The sequence below is a fragment of the Octopus bimaculoides genome, chromosome 5 (assembly GCF_001194135.2).
Source record: "Octopus bimaculoides isolate UCB-OBI-ISO-001 chromosome 5, ASM119413v2, whole genome shotgun sequence".
Taxonomy (NCBI): domain Eukaryota; kingdom Metazoa; phylum Mollusca; class Cephalopoda; order Octopoda; family Octopodidae; genus Octopus; species Octopus bimaculoides.
Window position 1 is genome coordinate 106,607,373 of NC_068985.1, and position 19,636 is coordinate 106,627,008.

The 19,636-nt window shown below is 33.7% G+C and overlaps 1 protein-coding gene and 1 long non-coding RNA gene across 20 annotated transcripts in view; one reads left to right on the top strand and one right to left on the bottom strand.

Annotated features, from left to right (window-relative positions):
• The window catches only part of LOC106874089 (calcium/calmodulin-dependent protein kinase type II delta chain), a 343,297-nt gene that overhangs the window by 63,512 nt on the left and 260,149 nt on the right, over positions 1-19,636 (bottom strand). For 10 of the 19 annotated variants that reach the window (XM_052967902.1, XM_052967917.1, XM_052967913.1 and 7 more), the window contains exon 13: positions 9,514-9,615. The exons of the other annotated variants lie outside the window; for them this stretch is intronic. In XM_052967902.1, coding sequence (XP_052823862.1) covers positions 9,514-9,615 — 102 coding nt within the window. The remainder of the gene's footprint in view (positions 1-9,513; positions 9,616-19,636) is intronic. 19 annotated transcript variants of the gene reach the window in all.
• Positions 151-14,052, top strand: LOC128247825 (uncharacterized). The gene is made up of 2 exons (XR_008264146.1): positions 151-490; positions 13,930-14,052. It is a non-coding gene; the product is annotated as an uncharacterized LOC128247825 (long non-coding RNA).

Genomic DNA, 19,636 nt, shown 5'->3' on the forward strand with positions numbered 1-19,636 from the left:
ACCCAACAACCGCTCAATAACAGCAGCAGGGATATAGGAAACAGAAGTTATTCTTCATCATTGTCATCTTTCTGAATAAAACAACACATTTATCTGAAGAAGATATTTTTATAGCTAGAAACTAAGTGAATACTTTCAGTATCAGTTTCAACTTTGCTCTACTGTTGTAGAGGTGCTGGAATGAACCAGCTATATCCTGTCAAAATTGCTGTTATTCAGCACTTGTTGTGGTAGATGCTGCTGCTATTAACATCACCACTTAGCTGTATTGAAGTAGTTAACTAAAGTATGTGTGTATAGCTGTTGCTGTTTAGTTGCTGGTCGGCCTTGAATGAACAAAAAACACATTTGAAAGCATCCCATCATTTCTCCATATGGTTTTCCTTTTTCAAGAAAATCTGGCTTGTGATCTGAGGGAGATTTGGCTGCTATTTCAAGGAGGTGGAAGACCAGTATAGCTGCCAAATGTGAGCATTTACGAAGGATAAAGGTGAGTAGTAATAAGTATCATATAAAACATCTTTATGAATGATAACTTGAAGTTAGTATTATTATATCGGAATACTGTTGTGATTAAGTATTTTGGTGTTGTTTGAGACTTATTAAAAAGATTAGCAGCAGTGAAAATCCTTGTAGAAAACCCAACTTTGATACAGGAGCTTGCTGATTTTTTGTCATTATGCCTCTGTTACTTTTCTAATGTAGTCCCATTGTATATAGTGTAGAAGGAACCCCGCTACTTTTTTTTCTGTGTGGTAGACACTGCCTAGTTTGATATCAACCTGCTCCTTCAGTGCCTTTAGCAGAGTTCATTCGATGGTAAGCATTCAGTTCAGGCCTTTGGCAGAGGGTTGATGTGACTTTTCAATGCACTGCCATTCTCTACTCTTTCCTGAAATGTGAAAACCCTCTCCAATACCCATGGACTTGAAGCCAATCTAAATCTCGCTCATCACCTTCTACATGAAGAAGACCACACATGCTATTCTTCAAGACCACTCATGCTATTCCTCTCAAGACACACATATCTCAACCTCTGGCTTGAATCCGTCTCAGCCGCCCAGGCTACATTCTTTACTCTAACTTCCTCACAGAAGATGGTGTCTACACTTAACTATTCTCTACTCTCCCTGTTAGTCATCTCTCTCACCTGAATATTGGTTTCAAATTTTGGCACAAGGCCAACAATTTCGAGGGAGGCTAAGTTGATTACATTAACCCAGGTGTTCGACTGGTACTTATTTTATTGACCCTAACAGGATTAAAGGCAAAGTTGACCTCTGCAGAATTTGAACTCAGAACATAAAGAAGGGTGAAATGCTTCTAACCATTTTGTCTGACATGCTAACAATTCTATAATCTCACCACCTTATCTCACCTGAATATTAGCAATAACTTCCAGTTACTCCAACCGTTTTCTCACTCTCCTAAATATCAGGTCATTAAGAATGAAATGTCCGATTTTCTTATACACCAAGTTTGACAGTCGTTAACTCCAAAGTTTTATCCTGACAGTTCTTTGTTTTACAACACTGAAAAGTTACATCATTTTTCCGAAATGCAATTTACGGTGTCTGATTATATGGGGAGTTTTCTCTTGTAAATCAATTTTTGTGAATCCATGGATAGATCAAAAATTTGTGTTGTTTATGAATATGAGTTCCATTGTGGAAGCAATGCATTCTGGACAGCTCAAAACATCAATGACGTGTTTGGTGAAGATGTGGCCAATGAGTGCACTGTACGTTGATGGTTTGAGAAGTTCCAGTCTGGTGACTTTACTCTTGAAAATGAGACTCTGGTAGACCTGAGACCAAGGTGGATAATGATGAGCTGGAAACTGTAGTAGAAGTGGATACATCTCAAACTAGGTGTGAGTTAGCAGCAAGGTTTGCTGTTTTGATTCCAATTGTATTGGATCATCTGAAACAAATCGGCAAGGTAAAGAAGCTGGACAAGTGGGTACTACACCAACTGAATGAGCATTAAATGACATGTCATCTTGAAACTTGCTGTTCTTTGCTGTCATGGCATAAAAGCGAACCATTTTTACATGGTATTGTTACGCGTGTTGAAAAATGGATTCTGCATGGTGGTTGGATAGTGACGAAGTGCCAAAACACAATCCAAAAAAGAATATTCACCAAAACAAGCTAATGGTGTTTGTTTGGGAGTCCAGCACTGGTGTCATCTCACAACATAACACAACACTAGCTGTAGAAACTTTTTAGTCACTGAACTTGACTTATATTTCTGTTGAGACATGATTTAACACTTCAATGTCCATTAACTATTTCTGCAACATATTTCTATCAACAACTATTAGTATACGAATTTTATCTAATTTTGAAAATAATAAAATAAGTTGGATAGCGTTAGTTAAGTATAAAATATTTAAAATTTATTTTGTCTTCAACCCCCAGTTAAGCCCTTCTACAATACTTTAACGCCTTGTGACTATGAGTGGTAGGTGAAGCAGTTCGGAACATGAAGAATCTTACTATAAGATAACTGACATTGATACACTACATAAAACAACACTCTTTAGTTATGCTTCAACAAACAACACATTGAAGGCTAAGAACATTTCCTCCACCTCTATGTATTTGAAACTGAGTGATATGAAGAAAACTGTTTCACCTGGACATTAGTAATTACCTGCATGCTCTATCTTTATTAACCAAGGCTAATGATATGGATAGGAGTCAATTAAATACTTATTAAGCAAGAAATCATTGCCATACTTTAGAAGGAAGTAGAAGCCCAAGTTTATAAATGTATAATCTAATAGGAATGTGTTAGATGGATAGGAGATAAATATATCCCTGGATTGGATGGCAGTCTAGCACAGGTAGCATACAAATAATTTTGCATTTATGCATAACACACAAACACACATGTGCATATATATATATATATATAGATAGATAGATAGTTTTTTGTTTGTGGTAAATGCTCAGGGGCAATACACAATGAAAATGTGCAGAAAACAGTTTCCGTCACATTCCAGGGGGAGAAACTACAAGTAGTTGATAGCTTCCGTTACCTAGGTGACCAAGTCAGTAGCGGGGTGGATGCTCTGAGAGAGTAGCTGCTAGAATAAGAACAGCCTGGGCAAAGTTCAGAGAGCTCCTACCTCTACTGGTGACAAAGGGCTTCTTGTTCAGAGTAAAAGAGAGACTGTATGATGCATGTGTGCGAACAGCCATGCTACATGGCAGTGAAACATGGGCTGTCACTGCTGAGGACATGTGTAAGCTTGCAAAGAATGAAGCTAGTATGTTCTGATGGACGTGTAATGTCAGTGTGCATATACGACAAAGTGTAAGCGCCTTGAGAGAAAAGTTGAGCATAAGAAGCATCAGATGTGGTGTGCAAGAGAGACGACTGCACTGGTATGGTCATGTGTTGTGTATGGATGAGGACAGTGTGTGAAAAAGTGTCACACCCTAACAGCAGAGGGAACCTGTGGAAGAGGGAGACCCAAGAAGACCTGTGATGAGGTGGTGAAGCACGAACTTCAAACATTGGGCCTCACAGAGGAGATGACAAGTGACTGAGACCTTTACAGATACACTGTGCTTGAGAAGACCCAGCAAGCCAAGTGAGACAGTAACTGTGGCCTATGCCAGTGCAGCATAACCAGCTCATTAAAGAGTACCCTTCAATCATTGGGCAATAAACTGCACTTGCAAAGATCTGCTGAGGCAAGTGAAGTTGTTGTCGTGGCCGATGACAGTACCACCTGATTGGCACCTGTGCCGGTGGCATGTAAAAAGCACAACTTGAGCATTGTCAATGCCAGTGCTGCCTGACTGGTCCTGTGCTGGTGGAACGTAAAAAGCACCATTTGAGTCAATGCCAGTGCTAGCTGACTGATCCCATGCTGGTGGCACATAAAAAGCACCCCCTACACTCTCAGAGTGGTTGGCGTTAGGAAGGGCATCCATCTGTAGAAACTCTGCCAGATTGGATTGGAGCTCGGTGCAGCCTTCTGGTTTGCCAGCCCTCAGTCAAATTGTCCAACCCATGCCAGCATGGAAAGCAGATGTTAAACAATGATGATGATGATATATATATGTATATATATATATATATATATGTATATATATATATATATATAAAATATATAGTTTTGGATTTTGTCCCTAATATTATTATATATATATATATATAATATCATCATCATCATCATCGTCGTCGTTTAACGTCCGCTTTCCATGCTAGCATGTAACCTATATAGTGCATATATATATATATATATATATATATATATATATATATATATATATATATATATATGCACACACACACATAACTATATACATAAAACACCATAAGAGATATTATCTCTGGACAATACTACAATAAATTTGCTTTGTGCAAAGGAATTACATTAGGTATGATGCACAGATGGCTATTTCAATCTGTTGCATATAATGAATTTATGATCAATCAGACTGCTATTGACAAAACTAGTGATTGTTCATTCACTGTTTTTCTATATCGGAGGTAACAGATTTCGTCCTAAGATGTGGTTGGCTAAGAGTACATACTACTGACAATACCCAGTGGGGCAGAAATGAACAACTAGCATTCTCACCAGCCACTGCTACAATGATTTTCACCTACCTCTAATACATATTGTGCTTTTAAAAGAATACCACAGAAAAATTGGTTTACATGATGTATTTACATTAGGTATGATACACGGATGGCTATGTATATACATGTAATTACACACATAAACATGTAGAATTAAGAGCTGAGCCTGTATATACAACGAAAATAATCAGTAGTATTGAACTGGAGACCTGTTTATGTATAAGTAGAACTGGGGCCAGTGGTGGCTTCAAATTTTAGCACAAGGCCAGCAGTTTTGGAGAAGTGGGTAAGTCTTTTACATCAACCTCAGTGTTCCACTGATATGTAATTTATAAACCCCAAAAGAAAAGGCAAAGCTGACCCATTTGAATTTACAATGTACAGTTGGAAGAAATGCCACTGAGCATGGAAACAATTCTAGTGGTGGTATGTATTAAAAATTAAAAACAGTTTAGATTTCCTTTTACAAGGTGTATGTATATTTCTAAGTCCCACTTTGATAATAATGTCACAGACTAAAAACATTGAAAGGGAGAGCTGCTCTAAAGTAGAACACCTTTGAAAAGTGAGAACCTGATGGGGAGTCAGTCATAAATGATAAAATACCCAGAAATAGGGGATCTACTCTGATGCAATAAACCGAAATAAATAGATGCTTATTTTCAGTAAATAACAAACCAAAATGTCCTCATTTGTATAATAGCAAACAAAATACATTGAAGCAATAAAATTGTATTCTTTTTTTTTTAAGAGCAATATGTTGGGATAAATTTGCTTGAACAATGCTAAACAACAACAACAATAGTGACAACATGTGTGAATGAAGGAAATTTTGAATGGTTACTACCAGGTAGAAAAATTAGAAAACTTCAAATCAATTAAGTCCCTACTGTCTCCAAAGAGAAAAGACATATTCGATAAAGGTAGTCCTAGATAACTCTCTATATCTGTAATAATGAAAAGGAGAAAAAACAGCTGGGAGGATTGCAACTGGAACACCTTTGCTAATATCTGCTGGATAAGGTTAGTCATCAGAGCACAACAGGTGTAGTGATGAAGTGAAGATGATATCAAACGAAAGACAGCAAATGATTTGTTTCTTTTTTACCTTTCCAAATGAAAGCACAGCGACATTGTTGCAGAATATCTTGGATCTTGTTAGCATTTCTGCAGATGGCGTACATCCATATCTTGCGATGTATTACTTCAGAGGGAAGTACTAAGGCTTCATGTTTATTGTAGGCATTGCCTGGTTTGTCAGCTATTGGTAAAATACTAGAGAAACATCCATGCATGACTAACAGCTCTCACTAACAACTGAATTATGTCAGTTGCTGTCTCAACCAACTAAAACCATTGAATTTTATTGAATTAAGAGATTAGGACACAGGGGAAATACCACTCTTTCAAACTAATTTGCCAACAACTTTTAATCTCAGTAGATATAAATAGCCACAAAATAAATCCATAATGTTTGATAAGACCAGGAAAATCATTAACATTCTAATTTTTGTATTACTATTTTTAAAATTGCCAAATCACATAGACAACACATAGTCAGCTATAACAATGAATACATAACAAATTTCCTAGATCACTGTTAGTATATTATTCTATTTCATTACTTGTTCCACTCAGAAGATAGTGGCTATGTTGAGGCACCATCTTGAAGGGTTAGTTAATAAAACTGACTTCAAAACTTATTCTAAGTTTGGTATCTAATCAAACAATCTCTCTTTGCTGACCAACTATGTTATGGAGGCAAAAACAAACCAAAATTGATTGCCAAGTAGTGAGAGACTAAGATGAACACACATACACACACCACACACATATGAAAAGCTTCTACAAAGCTTCCACCTACCAAATTCATTCACAATACATAGGCTGGCCCTGGGTTATAGTAGAAGACATACCCAAGATGTTGTGCAATATAACTAAACCCAAGACTATGAACTTATGAAGTAATCATCTTAACCACACAATTATGCAATAAGATCCACAGTTGTTGAAGCCTTGGTGAACCTAGACAAAAAGTCTTATGATCAAAATAATTCTAAATGGTTATCTAGTTCAGTAAATCATAACTGACCTCCACTTTTCATTTGTACATTGACCCTGGCTGTGAACAAGGAGGTAGCCAAAGTGTTAAAGTAATTTTGGATTATATCGAAAAGTTTTCAAATGAAACATAAACAGTTGATAAAAGCTTGTAGCTACAATAAAGCCACAAAATCACCTTTTAGTAATATGATTATATACAGTTTCATTAACAGTTCGAGGATTTTATATCATTATCCCTGCAAAAACTGAATCTAGTGTTTGATATTCTGAACACACACACACACACACACCACTGATAGGTCGTTAATTAACTTAGTCAATATTTAAATGAAATCTTACATATAAACCATGTTTGTGTGTATATAAAGAGAAGGGAAATTGTTGTGAATAATGTCTAAAATTCCATAAGAATTTCAAAGAAATCCAATTTTATCATTGCTTTATCACATTTGAGACACATATCACCTCTGAGACACATTTGACAGGCAGAAAACGATCATAATAACATTTAAATACCTATGTTCTAAACAGGATGCACTCCATTTCCACATGCTACTAAACTGGCAAACATACATGTTTTAGTGACAATTATTAAAACAAATATTCTTCTGACTTCCTACATGGGATTCGTGCATGAATGATAAAAGATTGTTTGTAGAGAATACCAAAAAAGCAAAAGAAAAAAAAATCCCTCTGAAGTGTGAATTCTTGCGTTGATATAGTGAGAAAGATCAACAAACGAGGAGTGAGATAAGCAAGATAGTAAGATATGGAAACTATAAATGAAACAAAGTCTTCAAGGGTTTTGGAGATATACTTGTCTACCAAGTAATTTGATCTGAGACCATGTGATGAAACTAAAGCAATTACATCATGGAAGAAACATGTTACATGTTAGTCATAAAAAAAAAATGTCAAAATTTTTGTTGCAGTGGATACAATGAAAACTTTAACACTAAATATTAAATGTTTTAGTGACATTAACAGTTTTTGTGTGTTTTCAAGTGGCTAATATGTGCCTTCCATGCTGTAATTGTCACCAAGTATTATTGATCAGATACAATTATATACTCAGTGTTGAGTACAGGTCATGAATGTGTATAATGGAATGAATGAAACCTAATATATTTGTGAGTATTTTATTTATTGTGGGTGAGTATATGGCAAAGGTGACTCAGGTGGTATTTGAACTCAGTCCATAAAGGGATGTAACTAAATAATGCTGCAAGAGTGAATCAGAGAATTGGGTTTGGCTAAAACAGTACCTTATGGCTGAAGATTGAAACTGGGATGAAGTGAAGTGATGAGAAACGACAACAATAATGATGATAAAGTAACAGGAACAAAAAAAAGTAGGATAGAATAACTTCAAAATTTAAGAATAAAAATGAAAATAAAAAACAAACTAATATACTATTTTTAAAAATAATTTGAAGAAAATATCAAAGTTGAATGTTGTTACTCACAGAATAATATAAGGTTAAAGTTTTGAAGAATTCAAAGTTATTTAGTAAACAATTAAAACACAAATGAAGACAATAGGAAATTAAACACACAAAAATAAGAAAAATAAGCAATATGTGTGTATGTGTGTGTTTGTGCATGTGTGTATGAGTGAGTGTGTGTGTGTGTGTGTGTGTGTGTGTGTGTGTATATATATATATATATATATATATATATATATATATATATATATATATATATATATATATATATATATATAGATATATATGCATATAAATGTGTGCATACAATATGTATATATGTATGTGTATGCATTATGTTATGTATAAATATGAAGTTTACTCCACAACTACACAGTTTCACAACTTCAGATTCATTCCAACTGTGCAGAACCTTTGGCAAGTGTCAAACCAACCAAAGTTCTGTAATTGCATTTAACAGATGGAAACTGAAAGAAGTCCACCTTGTGCATGAATACGCATTTGTGTACCTTTGTCTTATATAAACACACACACAATATATATATATACATATATACATACACACACATACACATATGTATAATGTTTGTTGTTTTTGAAGGTTATAATTTATTTACTGTGTATTGATAATATATGTATTTGTATAGAAAATTCTGAAGACTAAAATTTAAAACTAAAGTACCAATTTCCATAACTGAACCACAGAAAATAGAATGGAAAAAAGTTTAACGTAAAAAATAGAAATATTTATAAATATAGAAGCATAATTGCATCAAAGCAGAAAAAAAATCAAATACCAAAAGCTATGGACTGGCTCCATAGGTAAGGAAACAGAAGCTAAAGCAGAAAAAAGCAAATAGATAGATGAGAAATATTGGGGATGGAAAACAAAAGGAGAACTATATATATTCTTCACTGAGTAAAGAAGAAAAAGGGAAAAAAATCTTCAGTGAAAGTTAAAAATTAGGAGGGAGCAGCACCTACCTGGACACCATCTGGAGAGGAAAAGAATAGAGGAAGGGATGGGTGGAAGGTCAGCTCTAAAGTGGTACTACTATTGCAGTGGTTTTGGTAAGATAGATTGTTTAAAAAATACCAAAGTGTATCTGATAAGATTGAAATAACCAGATAAATAAATAGATAAATAAAAAAGATCTAAGAGGAGCAAATACTAAGAAATGTGAAGGTAGGTATTTTACCAACCAAGAGGAAGAGAAGGTTTAGAAAATGGAAAAACGTCTGGATAAAAAAAAAAAATAGAAAGAGAGAGAGAGAGGAGAATAGAAAAAATATATAAAGTGTAAGAGAAAAATGTCCAGGGATTTTGCAGTCAGCAAATATTACGGAATTTGTTTTGAAGAGGAAGGGAAGAATAGGCCAAAGGTGTCTCTCCACATACCTGGCTCTAAGACCCCTGGTTGAGAAGATTGTTTTTCAGCAGATAATATAGTTTGAGAAGAGCCACCCACTGAACTGTTACCTGAACTTCCACTGGAGGCAGCTACACAGTAATGACAATAAAATGGTGAAACACTCACATGGAATATGTACAAAAGTATACAGTTTAGTAAAACATAAGCTAGAATTCAAATTTATGCTTTGTGATTTTTGACTCCATGTCTATCTGAAGACAAACACCTCATCACAATACAACAAAATAACCTGTAAAGTATGATCCAATTATTTACTCTCCTTGTAATATACTTTTATTATATTATACTAACAATGGCAATAGAAGTTTTAGTAGTGATAATAATAATTTCTAACATATGCACAAGGCTTTAAATTTTATGTGGGCCACAGATTAGTCAATTAAATCAACTCCAGTACTTGATTGGTATTTTATTTTATTGGGCCCAGAAAGATAAAAGGCAGAGCAGAGCTCAGTGGGATTTAATAATTTTTAACTTTGGCACAAAACCTCACATTCATAAGGTAAAAGTATAATTAGATATCAGCACATAACTGCTACTATTATTATTTTTACTATTATATAAGGCAGTGAGCTGGCAGAATGGTTAGCATACTGGACGAAATACTTAGTGGCATTTCACCTGTCGCTGCATTCTGAGTTCAAATTCTGCTGAGGTCGACTTTGCCTTTCATCCTTTCTGGGTTGATAAATTAAGTACCAGTTGAATATTGGGAGACGATGTAATCGACACATCCCTTCTCCCAAAATGGCTGCCCTTGTGGCAAAATTTAAAACCATTATTATTACTATTATAATAATTACTATTATAATTATTACTATTATCATTATTATTATTATTATTATTATTATTATTATTATCACTATCATTATTATTATTATTATTATAATTATCACTATCATTATTATTATTATTATTATAATTATCACTATCATTATTATTATTATTATTATTATTATTATTATTATTATTTGAACTGAGTGCATAAAGACACATAACTAAATCTTTTGTCAAAGTTAGTCTGTCCGGCATTATGATTTCTATTGCTACACTGCACTAACAATAACAACAATGATAATAGTATTTTTTAAATTATTAAGTGAATAAAAAGCATTCTATTAAAAATCGTATTATTACAAAAATGAGAAAACAAAATTAAAAACGCAATTTTCACATAAACAAAATAACGAAATTCCATTTAAATTTCCAAACAATACAGTCTTACAAAATGAATCTCAAACGTTTAAAGCGAAAGAAGCTGCAATGTTTTTTGTATTATGAGTCTGCCAAGAGCACTAGCAACACTGTAAGTAAGGTTAGTGTTGATACATTATGAGTAATTAAAATAAGAAAAAAAATTATTGAATTAAAATACTTAAAAAAGATTTTTAAAAATGAGGAAATGTATCTTAGAGCTTTTTAGAGAAGTTTAGTAAAATATAAAGTTAAGTGAGGGTGTACATTTAGTTTATTTGAAATAATCAACATTTCTTATGCTTAATGATTGTTGGGACAAAAATCTGCGTCTCTCCTTCAAAGTCAAAACTGAATTTAAGATTGCGCTGAACCTGCAGGCCTGTAATCAAAGATGCTCCAGTTATGACCATCTTGTCTTTTATCAGACATATTGTATCTAAGAGTATATCATATAACACATCCTTCACTTTTTAAGATGAAAAGGTGGGATTTGAAGGATATTTGACATGGTTTTAGTTGGTTGAATGACCACTCATTATAGCTTCTGCTGCAAGCGTGCTAATTTTAATTGTGACTTAAAATTATTTCAGAAAATTCAAGTTGCTGTGACCATATTATTGTAGTATGGACAACCCATCACACCATTTTGATAAACTAATAGCCATGTGGCATTGACATTTCAGAAATTACAGAAAAGTGGGCGGTGGCATATAAACAGTGTTGATACATTATGAGTAATTAAAATAAGAAAAAAAATTATTGAATTAAAATACTTAAAAAAGATTTTTAAAAATGAGGAAATGTATCTTAGAGCTTTTTAGAGAAGTTTAGTAAAATATAAAGTTAAGTGAGGGTGTACATTTAGTTTATTTGAAATAATCAACATTTCTTATGCTTAATGATTGTTGGGACAAAAATCTGCGTCTCTCCTTCAAAGTCAAAACTGAATTTAAGAACCAGATACATTCAACAGATATTATGAGGAATATAGCACGAGCAAATTCAAAGGCAGAGTCTTCAGCATTATAACAAGGCTAAAACAATGGTTTCAAATTTTGGCATGAGGACAGCAATTTTTAGTGGGAGGTGTTAGTAGATTACTTTGACTCCTGTGTTCAACTAATACTTATTTAATGGACCATTAAAAATATGAAAGGAAATGCTGCTTAGAATTTTATCTGATGCACTAACAATTTTGCCAGTGATGATTTCTTACATAGACCCATGGTTACAAATTTGTGGAAGGGAGAATATAACCAAATAAATTAGCTTCACTCCAAGACTCATACTTGGGTTTGCAAGACATTCAGTTGGACATTATCATTTTCCTTTTTGCAATAATGGTAATTTCTTGACTAAAAATTTGGGGAAGTTTATAGTTAATCATATTGATCCAAGTACTTGACTGGTAACTATTTTATCAACCTTAGAAAGATGAAGGGCAAAGTCAACAATTTTTGCAGTCCTTATTTTAGAGCTAAGTAGGTTGTTGAGAGAAGTATATAGCTGTTACATGAACAGTTATGCAGAGATTCCTTATTAGTTATGTGATATAAGTAAAGATATCACCCAAAGATAGCAAGTCTATTGAGACATGAGAAAAAAAAAGCATTAAGATTATTAGATTATATAGATGCAAGCATAAAAGATTTTGATGGAACTCTTTGATATAATGTTGACAAAAATTGGTTGTTTTTATATAAGCTTTTTTTCCATGGTAGCATGGATTAGATGAATACATATTGCTAAAGCATTGTTTTACAGTTGGATAATTTTTCAGCAGCTAACTCTTACCTGTTTTTTTTTTTTATTCTGTACATTTTCAAAAGCACAAAGCACAGAGAAATGACAACAGAAAACACAACAGTAGCTCATGTAATTTCAGAATGTTATCTTTCTTACAGACACACTCACAAATATGCAGCCCAAACAAAATTTTACATAGATGGCAAGGGGTCCTTGAGATGCTACACTGTTTCATCTCATTATCAAAGCTAGTTAGAGAAGCAATACTGAGATGTTGAATTTCATGTAATAAATTAGTAACTGTAACCTTAATTGTCAAACTGTCAGTGTTGTCAGTCTTCTGATAGTTGGTAAGACTAAAATTTGGTCGTTTAAGGTAGCCACAGTAATAAAGTCATGGTAACAGAGGTAACAGAGTTACCAAACCAAATGGTGAGGTGTCAAAAGACAAAGTTTGCCAACTCAAGTTTCAACAAGACTGGTTTTATAGAGATTTGTAAGAGAAATATCTGAAGATGAGTGTGTGTTAGAGGTAGATCAGGTAATTTACAAAAAAAAAAAAAAAAAAAAAAAAGAAGTTATGGTTAATAATGAAATAAACAGTAAATGTATTGTGGATAAGAAAGAAAGAATGGAGACAAAGGCATCCACCTCTATCCCAGAAAGTAACAGAGAGATGGAAAATGAGAATAAAAGGAGAATATGAACATGTTAAGGAAAAATAATTTCACAAATGTCTTAAAACTGCCATAACTTGAAACTGAACTCTTATAATTCATCTTGAACTCCAGTGAATGTATGAGAATGTTCTTATCTATAGTCTACTAAACATAACTAACAAACCTGAGATATGTTAATTAAGCTATGTTAATAACATTAATCAATAGTATAAAATAAGACATAGTAATATGATGATGATGATGTTTAACTGTCATAAACCTTTGCTCCCACAATTAAATACCCATTGGTCATCACCGATAGGTAGGAAGAGTGAAGGACAAGTTTGGACCTCTGATAACAACCAATACTGTGAAAGAGGACTGAATCGAAAAAAAAAAAAAAAAACTTATTTCAGATGGCTGCTTTTCTCAGATTCAAAATCCAATCTTCAGCAGATATACACTGGGTAATAAAACTATCATAAAAAAAATAAACCTACAATGTTGCTGCCATCAGTATCTGAAGAAACTCGTGATGCTATTGATAAAATAATAGTCAATAAAGTCTGTTAATTACAAGTTAATAAAGTTCTAACATTGCAGATAAGGCTTTTTTCTGAAATGTCAAAACTTAACTTTTCTCACAGGAAACACCTTTTATTTTACAAATTTAATACTCTGGTTATATGCTGAGATCCAATTTGTCTTTTCCCTATTGAGACATACCCCACCCCCAATGACTATAATTTGCTGACAATCTAAATATTATAAATATTACAGGTGCATTTCAGCAGAGACAACCAAATTGAAGATCATCTTTCCCAGGAGTGCTGTGCAGCTCAAGTTTTTGTATTATTGACGTATATGATCATTTGTTTGTGCTTCAATATAATCATGCTATTATTCAAAGGATTTATTATTTTATTTCATGTACTATGATACATAATACTATCATATGTTCTCTCTTAATAATTTAGTCAAAGGATGAGTAGATGTAACAATGACTTTGATCTGATTGATGTCTTTGATGTTCCCGTTGAACATCTGTAGATGTCTCTGAAAAATTATTGGCAGGGAACAAATTCTTGAGGACTGAAGCTTTATGATGAATGATTGGGAAGTGTTTAAGGTGGAGTGAGTTTTGGGTGTGAGATATGGATAATGAATGGAGAGAGTGAAGTGCATTTGGTGGGTATGCATGAAGTCCAGAAAAGCAGAGATGGTATGTGAAACAAAGACATAGCATGTCTGAATACCAGAGGCATGGGTAAGTGAATCTTTGCTAATCAGTTGAATGACCTCTTGGATACAGCCTAAGATATTACAATGTGCAAAGGCAGGGCTATCTTATATTGATGAATAGTATTCCAATATAGGTTACACTTGGACTTCACAGAGGGTTAGCAACTTATCAGTGCATAAGCATTTTTGAGTTCTAGAGAAGTCTAGCCTTCGAGGAGCAGTTTTACTTGTTATGTAAGGTCTAGCAATTACAACAAGTTTGAAGGTTTTAATCGTGTGTTGTTTATAACAATATACACTAACTGATACCCTATATAATGAGATGCTCATCATTAGGCTAATATTTCAACATCATGTTGATAACAGATGGCATATCCTCTCTATGCCATCTTAATACAGCAGTATAACTGATTATGTAACATAGCAGAACATGAATATTTTATGCAATTAATTCTTACATAGAATTAAATCAATTCTATATTAATATATAGCTGTCCTTGCTCTGCAGGCCTGGACCTGAAATTCAATTATAAAAGCATTAGTGTAATCCTATTTCACTGTCTGAAAATCTAAAATGCTGTTCTTTCTTTTTTGAAGATGAAGATGTAACTACTACAGAAGCAAACAAAATATAAATATACCTATATTTATGTACATGGTCATAATTTGAACTGAAAGGATTGTGAGAAGAAAAAGAATATTCACACTTGGTTAATGTCCTCCACACTTTCTCATTTTTTATTCTCCCACATTGTCTTTTTCTTTCACTTTCTCCCTGATTCTCTGTGACCCAGCCTTACTCACTCTCTGAAGCAAGAGGAGGGCAAGATAAAGAGAGAAAAGAGTGGGACATATAGCCTCTTTATTAATAATAATGAGAAGGAAAATGTCAAATATGTATGATCAAGCAAAACAGCCAATATAGACACTACTGTCTCTCAGTCTTTATAGGTAATCAAATAATTTATTTAGAAGGAATATCTGTTGATATGTGTTTGTGTGTGTGTGTGTGTGTGTGTGTGTGTGCGCGCGCGCATGTGGGGGCAAATACAATTTGTTGGCCTCACTCACTCTTTTCTCAGGCTTTCTTGGTAAGAGTCCTTTCAAGCCAGAATAATTCGTACATCAGGACTGTGTGCCTTTTGTAGTTTGGTGTTCATTAGGCTATGGGGTGTCTTGTATGCTTAACACAGACTACTCTGCCAACACAAACTTTTCAATTTCTATGTGAGTACTTATTACTTCAGGGATATCAGTGAAAAATTTATCACCAAGAAGTATCTCTTCTCATACATAATCTTGCTGCTTAACCATTCACAATATATCCATCTCTGTATATATAACATTACAGTCGTATGTGTTCAATTTATTTCATTAGAAATATGTTTCTAGCTTGTTGTTTTTAGGTTTTAACCACCTGCTAGAGTGAGTTTTGTCCACTAATTGCTTGGATAATTCCAGATGATAAAATTTTCTAACTAACTGTATTACTATATTGTTTTACTGTATTTGTATTTATTATGCAGAATGCTTCCCAAGGGATTTTAACCTGCCCCAACTATATTGCTGACATTCACAATCAATGTCATGATATTTCCTCTCCCTCTGTGTGTGTGTGTATATATATATATATATATATATATATATATATCAAACCTAGTCTTACCAACTAAATAGAATGTTTATTCTTCAAAGAAGACTGATAAGACCACATCATATCTGTTGCTTTTATCAGTTGGGTTTATAGACTAGATCCACCCCAATCTGTATTATCTCCATAGTCAAAATATTTCAATCAATTGATCATATTGCAGTTGCTGCTTTTGCTTGTTTTTAGATTTAAAACACTCCCAGAAGGAGACCATATCAGCTAACAACTTAGATAATCTCAGTTCATTAAAGTATTTCAACTCATATTACATATGCGAGACCCTTTAGTGTTTGTACTCACTAAATAGAATGTTCTCCTTAGGTATTTTCCTCAGCCATATAGGCTTTTATTCTATAACTTGTCTCAATCATTGAACTGTGACCATGCTGGGCACTGCCCTGAGGGGTTTAGTTGATCAAATTGACCCCAAAGTTTTTCTTTTTCAAATTAGGTACTTGTTCTCTTGGCCTCTCCTACCTAACTGCTAAGTTATGGGGATATAAGCAAACATCTGTTGTCAAGTGATAGGGGACCAAATGCAAAGGTGCACACACTGCAGGCTTTCACACAGTTCCTTTCAATCAAATTCAGTCATTGGTTAGTCTGGAGTTATAGTGGAGGGCACTTACGCAAAGCCCAAAACCATGTGGTTGTGAAGCAAACGTGTTTATGCAAACATGCCAATGCGTATATGCATTATAAATATCAATATATATCTGCAGCACTGCAGAAACTGAGTGCTCTCTCCTTGCTGACATTCTATCTGCACCAGCTGGTACAGATCTAAAACAAACATTAACTGTACCAATCTCACAGAAAATGGTTACTGTCTTTTCTAGGACCAAAATATATTTTTTTAAAAACATATGAATGTGCATGTGTGTGTGTGTGTGTGTGTGTGTGTGTGTGTGTGTGTGTGTGTGTGTGTGCAAGCATGTCTACACACACACACACACACACACATAAATGCAAGGTAAAAACATTTTAAATTGAAGCCTATGTGATCTGAAGCATGCATAATTATAATTGAAATAGAGGAGAGATTAATGGAAAAGCTAAACAGCAAGATGTGTCAATATATCAATAGTGGAAGGTATCTTTAACAGCTTAACTCACACAAGATTATAAAACATAAGCTACAAACACAACTTAGAGAGTAATTATAAACATTTTACATCATTCACTACCACCAACAGCACCATCACCATCTAAACAGGTCTTTAACACTGTAATCTGTTCTCTTATGTATGATTATGATATTTGCCAAACCAGTGGCCAACAGAGTAAGCTTTAATTAACATGAGTTGGCAAACTGTCTGAAATCATTTACCCCATAGGGTTTATCATAAAGAATATTATTATCATTGAACTTGTGGGAGTTTGGCAGAATTAGTAGTGCAGCAAATTAAATGTCATGTAATATTTACTCATTTCCATGTATGTTCAAATCTCACTGAGGTTGATCTTGGCTTTTAACCATTGAAAAAAAAAAACGAAGTACTCATCAAGTACTGGAACTGGTAAATGAACTTTTAAAAACAACGTATAACATTGTGTCTATTGTAGAAATGATTAAAATAATTATTGGTATGAGAGTAGTTGATGGGACAAAATGCCTTGCAATATTTAGTTATGGTCATTTACATCCTGAATTCAAACTCAGTAAAAGTTAATTTTGCATTTCCATACCCTATATTAAATAAAGTGTCAGTCAAGTGCTGGAGTTGATTAACTTAAATGTACTTCTCTCCAAAATTGTGTCTTGTAACTATGTGACAAAATTGGTAGAGCATCAGAACAAATACCTTGCAGGGTTTATGTTTTGAGTTATAACCATACAAAAGATAAGATATTTACCAGTGAAATGCTGATATTAAAACAACCACACTTCCATAAATTTGTGGCTTTTATCACCAAAGTCAGACATCATCCTCATTATAATAAAGTCCATTAGAAGAAACACAATAGATATTTTATGTATTTCATTTTAATAAATGGTTTAACACATCACCCAAAATTTGTTAAAGTTAGAAATCTTCGTCCTCATAATTTATTATTGATAAAAAAGGCAAGCTAGTAGAATCATTAGCATACAAGGAAAAGTGCTTAGCAACAGTTTTTCCAGCTCTTTATGTTCTGAATTCAAATCTTACTGAAATTATTATTATTAAGGTGGTGAGCTGGCAGATTTGTTAGTTCGCCAGGCGAAATGCTTAGCAGTATTTCGTCCGACTTCACGTTCTGAGTTCAAATTCCACCAAGGTTGACTTTCTGGGTCTATAAATTAAGTATCAGTGAAAGACTGGGGTCGATGTAATCGACTTGTCTCCTCCTCCAAAATTTCAGGCCTTTTGCATATAGCAGAAAGGATCATTATTATTATTATTATTATTATTAAGGCAGTGAGCTGGCAGAATTGTTAGCGCACTGGCCGAAATGCTTAGTGGAATTTTGCCTGTCACTACGTTCTGAGTTCAAATTCTGCCAAGGTTGACTTTGCCTTTCATCCTTTTGGGGTCAATTAAATAAGTACCAGTTACGCACAGGGGTTGATGTAATCGACTTAATCTCTTCCTCAAAATTTGAGGCCTTGTGCTTCCAGTAGAAAGGATTATTATTATTATTATTACTGATACTATCAAACTGGATGGTGAATTAGCAGAAATGGTAGAGATTCAGACTAAATACATCAACTTAATGCATTTCTTCCAATTCTGAGTTCATATACTACTAAGGTTGCTAGAAGGATAAAAGGCTAAGTACCAGGAATATACTGCAGTTATTCAAATTACTGTATCCCTTCTTAGCAAAAATTGGTCTTGAATCTGATTTACCAGTCTCATAATTTTAACATTATTATTGAATTAGTGATTTAGTAGAAAGGTTATGGAGTACTGGACAAAATATTTTATGGAATTTCAAAGCTTTTTGTTTACAAATCCCTAAGTTGATTTTGTTTTCCATTCTTCTAGTACTGACCAAATAATACCAGTCCGGTATTCAATCAACTATACTCTTATACTTCAAATGAGTGGTGTTATCCTAACGGGGAAAAATAATCATCACGATTATTACATAATCTGATTTCCATTCTTCCTCAATGACTCTATAAGAAATCAGTATTATATTGCATAGCTCATGCCTTTTTCAATGATATTAGTGATGCAAAAATCCATATATCATAACTGGATTGTAGACATAATTAACAGAGAATATATCTTTGATAATCTATGGTACTCACCAAAAGTCAAAGTAATATTGCTTAATCTCGGGTAGACACAAAGGCTATGGTTTAAAGGAAATATAATGGATATATGGATGTGAGCAAGGTTGGATGTCTTAACAGTCTCAGCTTACCATGAAAATTACCGCTTCTTTATTGTTACCTAATTAGACAAATTAATTAAATGAATAGATAAATAAAATGATTTGGTGCTCTGCTAATCAGAAGACACTACAGATAGTCAGAACATTCTTGTATACTGTTTTTAACAAGAGTGAGATCTTGGTTCTATAGATGGTTGACCAGCTGGCCTTCTGTTTTCACAATGGCTGCTTAAAAGTATGGTTACTGTTGGTGGAGCCTGAACGTTG